Source organism: Bidens hawaiensis, unplaced genomic scaffold (genome assembly GCF_021521415.1).
Source record: "Bidens hawaiensis isolate Kalapana, Puna unplaced genomic scaffold, B.hawaiensis_p1.1 tig00028245_1, whole genome shotgun sequence".
In the NCBI taxonomy this organism is placed as follows: Eukaryota; Viridiplantae; Streptophyta; class Magnoliopsida; order Asterales; family Asteraceae; genus Bidens; species Bidens hawaiensis.
The window spans coordinates 246842-260336 of record NW_027494598.1 but is presented as its reverse complement, the minus strand read 5'-3'; the positions used below and the strand labels follow the sequence as shown (position 1 = coordinate 260336).

Below are 13495 nucleotides of genomic sequence, written 5' to 3'. Positions count from 1 at the left end.
TCGTTATCTTTTCCTTAACGAATTTGGACACGAACTAAGGGTAGTTCATTAAGCTTCCGTTAACGAATCAACCTGACGAATTACCTCTAGTCGTTAACTCTCCGTTAACAAATTAGGGTTAGGTCAGAGAATGTCAGAAACATTCTCTGATATGCTAACCTCGTACCCGCCGCCTTTCCGGCGCCGTCACCGCCGAGAAACCGGGCAGTGGCCGGAAAAACGTGTTTTTTTGCATCATTTTCACCGTTTTTCGTCCCGTTCGATCCAAATCTGAGCTAGGGTAACCCCTAGGCTCATCTTATGCTTGGTTTATACCCGATTCCACTCGGATCTCGTGATTTTAATGGTTTAAAGGTGTCGGCTCGTCATTTCTTGCCTAAATCTAACTGGTTTGAGTTCATACAATATCATACTATCATTACCTAGGATCAAGATCGGTTTTCCTTCTTGGTTCGACTAGAGAAAGGAGAGAAACTAGAGAGAGAGCTTAAGTGTGTTTTTGGTGGTGTATGAAATATGTGTAAATGAATGAATTAATTAGTAATTAAGGTTTATATATTATGGATCATGGGCTTAAGCCCCTGGTCTTTCCTTCTTTCCTTCTTAATCCAAGTCCATAACTCATATCCATTTAACCATACACTAGCCCTACTCATAATAACTCATGTTTTCATTTTATTAACCGAAATGAGAAAACGGGATGTTACAAAATCTAACCAGTTGCTTCAACACATTAAAGTTAACCTAGAGAATCTACATCGAATTGTTTTAAGTATCATAATATTATCTAAACAATACTTTTGTGAATTAACCAATAAGACAAAAACATCCCAACCAAACATGAACCAGTACAAAACACTACTAACATGCTTAAAAACAATACTTAAAAATCTCAAACTCTAAAAAAAACCATCAAGCTAATAACTGTAACTACAAAATATACAATACTAATCCTGGTAATATCTATAGTCAACCTAATTTAGCTACTTTTCAATGCGGTTATTAACTTAAGCACCAATTTCATGCCAATGTAACTAAATTCACATGACAAAGTAGATCAAATCAACCACATACACTACAACATACACTAATCACTTAGTTAAACATTAAACTGAATCGATTGAATCAAACAATCAGAGATCAATTAAAATGAATTGATTTAATTAAACAATCAAAAAATGGAGTATATAGAAATCGGTTACATAGAAATAGAAATCAGTTAAATCTTGATCGATTTGATGATGTAACATAAATCGATTAATTAAAAATTGAAATTGACCTTCGTTAGCGACGTGGATGGAATCGACAGAGTAAAAGATAGACGTTGTTTTCGGGGTCAGGGGAGGTGGTGATCGATGGTGCGAAGTTCTAGAGCACTGATGAGATTAGTAGTGAAGAAGAATATGTAAGGGTATAATGGGCATATGTGTCTGCCGAATGGTTTAACTATATTTTAAAGCTAAATGGTTCAGGGGTATGCTGAACCATTAAGTGGTGTTATCTTAGAAAACCAAACACATATATCTGAGCGAATCAAATATGAACATTTGAATAACCTCATTAAGTGCCAAACAAACACCTCTTAATGACTACTTCAATAAGTAGGGTAGCATGCTATGAGTCTTCCAACACTAATTGGATGCAAAAGTCTATAAAAGATTAAGCTATGATCTAAATGAAATGGCTGAAAAAACACTTTGGGAATGAATGTACTTTCGGGTTTTGAAAACACTTCTGTGGTTATAGTCTAGAAAAGCTTTTCTTGTTCACAATTATCATTGCTCTGATGACAACTTTTGTGATTATATAAGTTGGTTATCCATAATATCAAACGTATTCAACCAAGATTTGGATACCATAATTAATATTATCTAAAGTTGTGGCTATATTTAAATAGTTAGTTATAAAAACTATAGATATAATAAATATTCTTTTCATAAAGAGCTGTTATTTTCCTATCTCGCTTATTTCTCAAACTTAAACTCATTTATTAAATTATTTCAGTTACATAAACCCAGCCCATATTCAGACATAAACACCAAATTTCATGATCATTCATTTCTCGTATTGGTTATATCATAATTAATTAAAGCACTCTTACACGTTAGGATAACCCGTCAGGTTCTCCACTTCGTACGAATCGCTTAAACATTTTGTTGCTTTTCTAGATCTCGCCATCATCACCAAGTGAGCATTCATACCCCATTTTCGCATTTTATATTCTTGGGGTAGCATGCATACCTATTAGCAAACCTCAACATTTTATCTCATGTTTTGTGTCAGTTACATTACTTAATTCAATCTCATGTTTGTTGTGTGTAAAATTACATGCTACATGTTTATGTTACTTGTTTGTGTTTATGCGCTAATTATATATCTCAATCTCAGTGTTTGTCTCAATCTCAAACTATAGTATGATCACACCACCTTATTCATATACGTTCGTGAAGAAACACAAATCCACCCCTCAAGGTCAAACACGTTAGTCCGAGGGTAATGGTTAAGTATTATACATGATGGGTTATAAAACCTTCTTGGCGCAGACAAGTGTATCCTGCAAAATAGAACACCGTGAGCTCGTTACGAGGATTGGGGGGATTCTCTCGTAACCACCCTCCGGCGTGAGAATCAGTATTTGATAATACGAGAGGGTATAATTTGATTGTGATAGTGAGAGTGAGTATATGCTTTACCATTTGGAGGTTTACTAGTATTTATAGCCGGAGGAGAGAGAGTGTGACCAACCACGTTGTCAGGTTCTCCACCAATAATATTCCCCACTCGTGCGGTCGTGGTGGTTGGTGGAAGTTGGTGGGCATCATGGCCTTTTGACAAGGATTTGACTGTACTGTTTGTACCATCCTTTATGTGTTGTACAATCCCCATTGGTTTGGTGTTTATCCCTATGTGGGTTACCATCTTTTTGTCCCATGCTGGTGGGACCTTTGCATTACCATTCCCGAGGTGTCAGGAAAAGTTATATTGGACTCCACTTTTCGCGCCATGCACTACGCCTTGCGTTAGTGGCTTCCTGGCGCCTAGTGTTCCGCCCGGCGTATGCAATTAGTGTCATAGTTAGCCAAATGGTGGGTTTCATACCCTACCTCTACAAGTCCCCGTAGTCCATAGTCGCCCTTCCTTCAAGAAGTGGGGGTTGTGGACTTATCATGGGCTTTTGGCTTTCACCTTCTTTGCTTGTTGGTTTGGCTTATTTTCGTGGGTATTTCCACATATTGGACGGGTGACTTCATTAGTCGTAACCGTTGGTTGACGGTTGATTCATGTTGAGTCATCCCGTTTGGTAGTCTACATTGGCGGGTGATTTATACTTAAATCATTCCGTGATGTCGCCTATTTCTACGGGTGATTTATCTTAAATCATCCCATTTTGGCGCCTGCTTTGGCGGGTGATTTATCTTAAATCATTCATTGATGGCGCCTATTTTGGCGGGTGATTTATTTTTAAATCATTCCATGATGTCGCCTATTTTGGCGAGTGATTTCTTAAATCATTCTATAATTGCGCCTATTTTGGCCGGTGATTTATCTAAAATCATTCCATGATGTCGCCTATTTTGGCGAGTGATTTCTTAAATCATTCCATGATTGCGCCTATTTTGGCGGGTGATTTATCTTTAAATCATTCCATGATGTCGCCTATTTTGGTGAGTGATTTCTTAAATCATTCCATGATTGCGCCTATTTTGGCGGGTGATTTTTATTTAATCATCCCATGATTGCGTCTATTTTGGCGGGTGATTTATCTTTAAATCATTCCATGATGTCGCCTATTTTGGCGAGTGATTTCTTAAATCATTCTATGATTGCGCCTATTTTGGCGGGTGATTTATCTTTAAATCATTCCATGATGTCGCCTATTTTGGCGAGTGATTTATCTTAAATCATTCCACGATTGCGCCTATTTTGGCGGGTGATTTATATTTAATCGTCCCATGATTGCGCCTATTTTTGGCGTAACCTTTTCTGCCAACACTTACCGTTTTTGTTTCCCTTTATGTGGATGACGTGTAGTTTGGCGTTGGTGAGTGAATTAAATGCAATTCAGTGAAACGACTGCTGGACGTGACAGTTTGACGATCCCATTTTGGCGCCTGCTTTGGCTGGTGATTTATCTTAAATCATTCATTGATGGCGCCTATTTTGGCGGGTGATTTATTTTTAAATCATTCCATGATGTCGCCTATTTTGGCGAGTGATTTCTTAAATCATTCTATGATTGCGCCTATTTTGGCGGGTGATTTATCTTTAAATCATTCCATGATGTCGCCTATTTTGGCGAGTGATTTCTTAAGTCATTTCATGATTGCTTCTATTTTGGCGGGTGATTTATCTTTAAATCATTCCATGATGTCGCCTATTTTGACGAGTGATTTCTTAAATCATTCCATGATTGCGCCTATTTTGGCAAGTGATTTATATTTAATCATCCCATGATTGCGCCTATTTTGGCGGGTGATTTATCTTTAAATCATTCCATGATGTCGCCTATTTTGGCGAGTGATTTCTTAAATCATTCTATGATTGCACCTATTTTGGCGGGTGATTTATCTTTAAATCATTCCATGATGTCGCCTATTTTGGCGGGTGATTTATCTTAAATCATTCCACGATTGCACCTATTTTGGCGGGTGATTTATATTTAATCATTCCATGATTGCGCCTATTTTTGGCGTAACCTTTTCTGCCAACACTTACCGTTTTTGTTTCCCTTTATGTGGATGACGTGTAGTTTGGCGTTGGTGAGTGAATTAAATGCAATTCAGTGAAACGACTGCTGGACATGACAGTTTGACGACGGTTGCTCTGCCCTGCAGACTTTCTGCCTGTGTCAGGCGAGTGGGCAAGAATCCCGGTAACGCGCCCAGCTGTAGTGCATACCCTCTGTCACGTTATTATCGTGGTGCTTTCCGATTGGGCCACGTGTTAAATATCCTTTTTGTACCCCTGTCCTTTATTAATTGCGATTAGTATAAATAGGGGGAGGTTACACCGCCTTAAGCACCATTTCTCATTGTTTTCTTCTTCTCTCATTTCTTCTTATTGTCTTCTTTATTTTCTTGGCTGAGTCTTCCCAAACCTCCAAGACTAAGAAGAATAATTCTATGAAGTTCGTCGGTTGTCGTATGTCAGCCGAGGACTTCAACGATATTGTCAGGGTGTACAATCTTGGCCCTGAGTATGAGCCCGAGTTGCCTGCCCCTAGCAGGACTTCTCGAGAGGCTCCTACCGGCAAGATTGCCGTGTATCGGGAGTATTTCTTTTTGGGCAATTTTCGTTTGCCGCTTACCCCGATTTTTGGTGGATGTTCTGGGTGTTTTTGGGCTGCATCTTAGCCAGATTCATCCGTTCGGAATGGCTCATCTTCGCCATTTCGAATATACCTGTCATTGTCTCGGTATTACTCCGACGGCTGATAGGTTATCGGCTTTTTATCGGTGGCGTTTTGCCCAGGGATGGTATAACTTGCACACCCGCCCTGGTGCAAAGGCCATTGCTCTGGATGCACCACCCAGTTTTCATGAGTGGAAGAGTGTGTTCTTATACGTCTCCGCTCGTGTGGTGCCACATCCCATGTTTTAAACGGATGTGAAAGAGCTTCCGGAGCCGAAAGTGGTTCCTTATTCCGGTTCAGACTGGTTCACCACTTTGCAGGCTAGCCTGTCTCCGCTCCGTCATTATTCGGAGCGCGCGTTGGTGTTATTCGGCATGAGTCGTATCTGGGATGATGCGGCTTTCGTACCGGTCATTCTTAATGGTGGTCAAGGTTAGTATTTATTATTATTGTTATTATATAATGTTTTTTTTTATATTTTTTGATATTGTAACTTGTTTTTCTTCAGAGGTGGATGACCGCATGCTCCTCCAGCAACCTACAGCTAAGGGCGTTAAGATGCTGGGGCGAAGGGAGTTAGGTCCCCGTAAAGAGCCGATCCTTACTCGGACCGCTCGAAACTTTGTGTTTCCTCTTCCTATGGAGCGATCACCTGCCTTGCGGCCGCTGCCACCTCCTAGCTCTGTTACCCTTCAGAGTGGTTAGTTCTTCAACTATTTCCACCGTTTGCTTTGTTTATTTTACTAACGTTTAATTCTCCTTTTCAGGTAGACGATCTAACGTTGTGCGCCTTCCTAAGTGCAGTGGTTGGGGCGCACAACGCAGTGGTGGGGAGACGGTTGCGTTTCCAATAGACGTCGCCGCAAGAGATGCCGTGGATGATGATGACGATGTCGTCGAGGTCTCTGCCGCAAGAGACGCTTGCGTTTCCAGTGTCATCGTCAGTTTCATTGCTTGAAGCACTCGGTGTGGTGCAAGCGTGGCGTCTTCCCCAACCACCTCCGCCCAGGTTTCTGTTGGCTTCTCCTCGCCGACAGATTCACAGCCTGTGATTGTTGTGTCTGCGCTAACCACATCGGTTGCCACTCCCATTTTGGTGGCGACTGATGTGTTTTCTGCAGCTGCAGCTTCTGGAATCGTTGTGGATACGAGTTTCGTATCTACCGGTCCATCTTCTTCCTCTTCCTCCTCAGCGGGTGGGGCATTCACTGTTCCACACCATTTGGGTTCCACCCCTATGATTAATGAAGATGATGAAGAAGTCTTCCGCGCCGTCAAGAAACCTCGTCTTAGCGGTTTTGTCAAGCGTGGTCTTGTTAAATCGTCAGGTATATGTTTTTTCTACTCTTTCTTTTGATTGAACTTAGACCTTCTCTGAAATCATTTGTTTATTTCAGGTTTGATGGCGATTTCTTCATCAACTGTTTCTCCTGCAACTTCTGACGTTACATCTTCTCTAGCGTCTCTTTTTGCCAGTTTGCCGATGATGACAAGTGTTGGCAGCTTGTCGGAGGATGGGCCAACTGTACAAATGCTGAGTTTGCCAATGATGGCGGGTGTGGTTGGTCCGTCTGAGGCCGAGACCATTGTGACGACTGTTCGTGCTTCAACTAGGTCAATTCCAGTTGTCTCGCTGCCGGCGTCGTCTGTGCAACCAATGAAGGCGATTGTGGACGAATCGCCTAAGGTTAGTCTTGAATCAGCGGGTCTCTCTGTCGCTGATTTTTTGAAATCAAGACAGTCCTCACCGGACAAGACTTTAATTCTTGATGGTGATGAGGTTGTGCCGTTGCCTCCTTTTCTCCTTGGTGCGACGGTGCAGGGTAAATTTTTCGAAATCCCAGGCAGTAGCAGCGGCGGGTTCAGCGGACGTTTGAGTGGGGGTGTACTAGATGTGGATATGGACCCCCGAGACTCCATGGATGCGAGCCAAGTTTTCCGCCCCCGCTGGAAGGTTAATTGTGGGGCCAATTTTGAGGATCCCGCTCATGTTCCGAGTTTTTGGAGTATGCTGTTCCTCCCAGTGAGCGCATTGATCGTAAGATCCAGCCCCGAGGCACTTTGTACTCCGATGCTGCTTTTCACCAAGTCCAGGCCTTCTCTTGTTTAGCGAAGTTGCTGCGTGTAAACCGTGCCCTTCATGAGGACAAAATCGATGCCGGTGTTCGAATGAGAGAGATGGAGCAGTTGGTGAAAGACGCCGAGGCCGGCGCCTGGAAAGCGGGTAAAGAATCGGCTGATCATCGCCAAGCTTTAAGCAATGTTGAAGCGAAAATTGGCTAAGGCTGAGGCAGACCTGGCAGAGTCTGCCCTTGACCGCGCTGCCCGCTATAAGGAGTTTGAGGCTATGTGCAAGAAGTCAAACGCTGATCTTGCGGACGCACGCAGCCGCGCTGTTGCTGCCAAGGAGGCTTCCGCTCGACTCGAGAGTGAAAACGCTGACCTTCGCAAGCGTATTGAAGAGTTGGAGACGGAAGTCGCGGTGAGGAAGGCGGATGCTGGTAAGTTGGCTGATACGCTGGCTTCTAATGAGGAGGCCATTAAGGTTTTGACCTCTGAGCTTTCTGCCACCGCTACCGACCGCGATTGGTTGCTGAAGCATGCTATTTGCAATGTATTATCTTCTTTCGTTGCTCTTCCCCCCTTATTATTATATTTTTTTTGTTTACTCTGATGATGTTTTCCTTTGTTTAGGTTGCTCAACGCATCATTAGTGATGATGATTTAACGGGATGCGTTGGAGCCCTTGTCAATGCTTCTCAACAGCTTGGTCATAAGGCTGGTTTTCATGATGGTATTGCGCATTTGCGCAACAACCTTCCACTTGAGGCCTACGCCCTTCACGCTATTGACGTGGAAAAGGAATATGCTCCTGCTGAGACGGACTATGATTCTCTCACGTTTCCTATTCTTTCTGAAGTTGCTCAGTATGCCAAGGAAGAGAATGGCGTGCAGCTGTTGAGGAATTTGCTTGAGCCTTCGCAGGCTGGTCCTTCCACCGCTCCTGCTGGCGATCAAGAGGATATTTCGGTCGCTGATTCTGGAAGGAGTGTCAACGATATAGATTAGGCTTTGTCTTTTGTGTTCTTTTTCTGTATTTCTCCTCTTTTGTGTGTGTGTGTGTGGGCGTAAGCGCTCGCTTGTAAATTTTTGCTTATAAATGAGAAGGTTTGTTTTGTGAAATGCGGAGTATCGCTTCCATTCATATTTGACCCTTGGCCTGTTTTTACAATTGGAATCGATTTACATATAACATCTTAGTAATTGTGCTGCGTTCCATGTTCTAGGAATCGCTGAACCATCGAGGTGCATCAAAGTGTAGGCGCCTTTTCCCAATACTTCCTTGGTCTGGTATGGGCCTTCCCAAGATGGCGCTAGCTTGCCTTGCGGTTTTGCTCTTGATGCCTCGTTGTTGCGAAGGATGTAATCTCCGATGTTGAACTCACATATTTTCACTTTAGCGTTGTAATACTTTTGTAGTTGGCGTTTTTAATTTTGTTCTCTTATTGCCGCCAATTTTCGACGCTCTTCAAGAAGCATTAGGTCTAACTTCCTTTCTGCGTCGTTGTCTTTCGGTATTGTGATTCTTGGCGATGGGACGCCAACTTCGGCGGGGGTCATTGCTTCGGTACCATAAGTTAAGCTGAACGGCGTTTCCGCGTTGCTTGTGTTTTTGTGTGTTCTTATGGCCCATAGTACGTGGGGTAGCTGATCGACCCATCCGGATTTGTGGTTTGCTAATATTTTCTTGATTCCGCCAACGATTTTTCTGTTGGCGCGTTCTACTTCGCCATTCCCTTGTTGATGAGCAACAGAAGTGAATGTCTGCATGACATTGAGCTCTTTCAACCATTTTTGGATATGTTGGTCAGCAAATTGTGTTCCGTTGTCACTGACTAAGCTCATGGGTAATCCAAACCGACAAATTATAAACTCCCAGATAAACTTCTTGATGCTCGTTGCGTTGATTATTGCCACCGGCTTTGCTTCGGCCCACTTTGTGAAGTAATCGATCGCTACGATCAAAAATATCACGCGGCCTGGCGCCTCTGGAAATGGTCCAGTTATATCAATTGCCCATTTCTGAAATGGCCAAGAAGCTGTTACCGGTATCATGGTGTTTTTCGGACGCATGGTGTTTGGTGCATGGCGTTGACAAGCATTGCATTTTCTCAATTCTTTCTAGGCTTCAACATGCATGCCTGGCCAATAGTATCCCGTGTTCATGATTTTTGCCACCACCATTCTCGGACCTGCGTGTATGCCACATATTCCTTCATGGATTTCTCTGAGCAGATAATTTGTGTCTTGCGGGTCTACGCATCTGAGAAGTGGACCCAAGTATGATCGCCTATACAGGATATCTCCTTGGATTGTTTAATTCAACGCTTTATGGCGGATCTTCCGCGCATCTTCTTTCTTTTATGGCAAGATACCTCTCGCGAGGTAGTTGATGATTGGTGTCATCCAACTGTTTTCTGTTTCTGAGCAGACGAGAATTTCTCTATTCATTATTGAAGGTGTTGCCAGGACTTTGATGCGGACATCTTTTGCAAGGTGTTCAAATCCAACGGATGCGAGTTTGCTTAGGGCGTCAGCTTGTTTGTTCTCGCTTCTATTGATGTGTTTCACCTTTGCATGTGGCGAAAGTTGCCATTAGCGCCTTAGCTTGCGCCAGGTATGATTCCATCTTGTTGTCCTTCGCGTCGTATGATCCTTCAATTTGGTTTGCCACTAACATGGAATCCACATGTGCTTCCAAATGGCGGGCCCTTAGTTTTTTAGCGATTCTCAACCCTGCCAACAGTGCTTCGTACTCCGCCTCATTGTTTGTGCTTTTGAATTCTAAGAGTAATGCGTACGTAAAATGTTTCCCTTCTGGGTTGGTTATTTTTAGGCCTGCTCCCGCGCCTTCGTCGTTGGAGGCTCCATCTGTGAACATCTTCCGGATTTCGTCTTGCTTTTGACCCACGGGGGCTTCGATTTATTTTTTACATTCTTCTTCTTTTTCTTGAGGGATTTCTGCGATGAAATCAGCCAAAACCTGGCCTTTTATTGTTGGCCTTGGTTTGAACTCAATGGCATATTCTCCCAATTCTATCGCCCATTTAGCGAGCCTCCCAGACAATTCTGGCTTGCTCAGTACATTTTGCAATCGAAAGTTGGTGAGAACATGTATTGGGTGGCCTTGGAAGTATCTTCTTAAACGTCGCGCTATCTGGACCAAGGATAAGACTAACTTTTCCAAGGTAGAGTATCTTGTTTCTGCATCTGCCATAGTTCGGCTTATGTAATAAATGGGCGTTTGAATGCCATTCCTTTCCACCATTAAGACTGCACTGACTATTTTTTCTGATGTTGCTAAGTATACTACTAATGGTTCTCCAGCTTTGGGTGATGTGAGCATTGGCAGCACTTCCAGGCGTGACTTGATTTCTTGGAACGCTTTTTCCGCTTCTTCCGTCCATCAGAACTGAGATTCTTGAGGCAATTTCTCAAGGTTGAGACGAACGGGAATGACTTTTCAGCATGACTAGACAAAAACCTATTCAATGCGACTAACCGGCCATTGAGTGTTTGCACTTGTTTAACTGATTTTGGCGACGGCATTTTTCGCACGACCTCCAATTTTTCTGGATTGGCTTTGAAGCCACCATTCGTCACGATTACTCCTAGAAATTTTCCCTCTGGGTTGAGCTTCATGCTTATTGACCTTAGAGTGTTGAAGGTTTCCTCTATATCTTCTAACATGGTTTCTTCTGTCTTGCTTTTAATGACGAGATCGTCCATGTAAACTTCCAAATTCCTCCCAATTTGATTTTTAAACTCTTTGTCCATCAACCTTTGATACGTAGACCCGGCATTCTTGAGGCCAAATGGCATCATTTTGTAACAATATGTTCCGCTGTTTGTTCTGAACGCTGTTTTGTCTTGGTCTTTTGTCGCCATGTGGATTTGATGGTACCCCTTGTAGGCATCTAAAAAGCACTTGAACTGAAAGGGTACCAGTGCATCAACTTTAAGGTCGATTTCTGGCAAAGGGTAGCAATCTTTCGGGCACGCCTTATTCAGGTCCTTGAAATCGATACACATGCGCCATTGGCCATTCGCCTTGGGTACCATTACTGGGTTCGCTACCCAAGTTTGGTACTGAATTACTCTGATTATACCTGCATCGATCAGTTGCTGGACCTGCTCATCACAGGCTTTTGCCTGTTCTGGCCCCATCTTTCTTTGCTTTTGTACGACCGGGATGAAATTTGGTTTAACTTTTAACTCATGTTCCGCCTTGCTTCTTGGGACTCCCGTCATATCTGCTGGCGTCCAAGCGAAGACATCGATGTTTTTGAGTAATAAGGTTTTGAGCACCGCGCGTGCTTCTTCTGAGATGTTTAGGCCAATGGTTATGCTTTGCTCTGGGAATCTCTTGTTGAGCACCCACTTTTCCGCTTCTTTGATCTTGTTCATTTTTTGCACTTTTGGCGCTTTTCTTTCCGCCATGTTGCATTCTTTGTTGGCGTGGATCATCGCTATCCCGGTCGGGGTTGGTACCCCGACTATCCCATGTGCTGTTGACGGGGTGGCGTTGAAGTCCCCAATGGCTTCTCTTCCCAAGATTATATCGTATTGTGGGTGAGAAGTTTCCATTACTAGGAAATCCACCTTTTCTGTTCGAGAGTGGAGCCCATCGCTTAGCTCGACTGGGAATGTCAGCTGTCCTAGCGGGTATGCGATACTTTGGTTGAATCCCGTGATTGGGGCATTAACTGCTGTTAACCGGTGTTTGTCTCCTTCGTCTACCAGGTCGAAACACTGGCGGTACATGATATTGGACGTTGCCCTTGTGTTGATAAAGAAACGCGGCGTTCTGTAATTTCCAAAAACGGTTGTAATTACTAAAGGTGCCCTTTTGTTCGCCCCTCCTCTGACTCTTGGAAAGATAACTTGTTCTTCCTTCCATGGCGCCCATTCTGTCCTCCTTTTCTTGTTCTGAACGTTGCTCGAGATCATGTTAGCGTGTAGGTCTTTGATCTTCTTTCTGGTCTTCCGCCATCTTTTGGAGGTGGGCGTCTGTACTTCCCTCGTATGTTTCTCACAAGGTGATCCAGTTTGCCATTTTTGACACATGCTTAGATCGCGTCCTTCAAGTTGATACACTGATTTGTCGTGTGGCCATGTTGCTCATGAAAGTCGCAATAACTTTTCATGTCTGTGCTCGGCCCCTGTTTTAGTGGTGTCGGCTTCTTCAGTTGGATCCCTTCGTTGTACATTATATGGGCTGGGCTTCTTGTCAGGGGGGTCCATCTGGATCCGTTCGTTTGGGGCGTACTTGATTGACCTTTTTGTCTTGCTTTGGATGGATCGAATGTGGACTCTCTTTCGCTGTTCAACCTTGACCATACGGAGGACATTCTTTTGCCCTGGCGGGCCCTATTAATGTCGTTCCTGGCATCGTTCTTCGCCAGTTCTTTTCCCAAACTTTTTTCCATTCGCGCGTATCTCTTGGCCGCGGTCATAACATCGTCCCATCTCTGCGGCATGCCATCTCTACCCGTAAGGTTCCGTATGAGGTCGTCGCATTTTACGTTTTGGCGAAAGGCTGTCCGCAGAAGTTCTTCGCTTACGCCACCGATATTCAGGCCTTCTTGGTTGAATCTAGTGATGAAGTCTTCAAGCGTTTCATTATCTTTTCTGATGACGTTCAGAATATTTGTTGGGTCACTGATATGTTGTCGTTGCTGGCTAAACTGTTGAGTGAACTTTTTCGCTAGGTCTTCCCAGCTTGTGATTTGATTATCCAGTAATCTTTCGAACCATGCTCTAGCGGCTCCTACTAGGGTTAGAGTGAAGATATGGCACCATAACGGCATGGTCCATCCTTATACTAATCCCGCCGCCGTGAAAGTTTGTAAGTGATCATCTGGATCTGAGATACCATCATATTGACCCACCGTTGGCGGGATTTTGGGATTTTCTGGTAGTTCAGCTTCGGCTATTCTTGCCACGAACTTTGATTTTCCCGCCGATGTTGTTGGCCGGTATGGTTTGGAAAAATCTACCGCCGCTTCTGGGTGGTACTTTACTAATTTTCTGGCCTCTGGTCCTTTCAAGCTCTCTTCATAGTCAGGGTCGTCTAGGCGT

At 43.6% G+C, this 13495-nt stretch overlaps 2 protein-coding genes across 2 annotated transcripts; both read right to left on the bottom strand.

The window, feature by feature from the left end:
- Window positions 1-9968: 9968 nt before the first annotated feature.
- LOC143576607 (uncharacterized) lies at window positions 9969-10295 on the bottom strand. Its single transcript, XM_077060660.1, has one exon. It carries the CDS (start codon window positions 10293-10295, stop codon window positions 9969-9971), a length of 327 nt encoding a protein of 108 aa, XP_076916775.1.
- A 2188-nt stretch (window positions 10296-12483) lies between these two features.
- Window positions 12484-13224, bottom strand: LOC143576605 (uncharacterized). The gene has a single exon (XM_077060659.1). It carries the CDS (start codon window positions 13222-13224, stop codon window positions 12484-12486), a length of 741 nt encoding a protein of 246 aa, XP_076916774.1.
- Window positions 13225-13495: the final 271 nt, after the last annotated feature.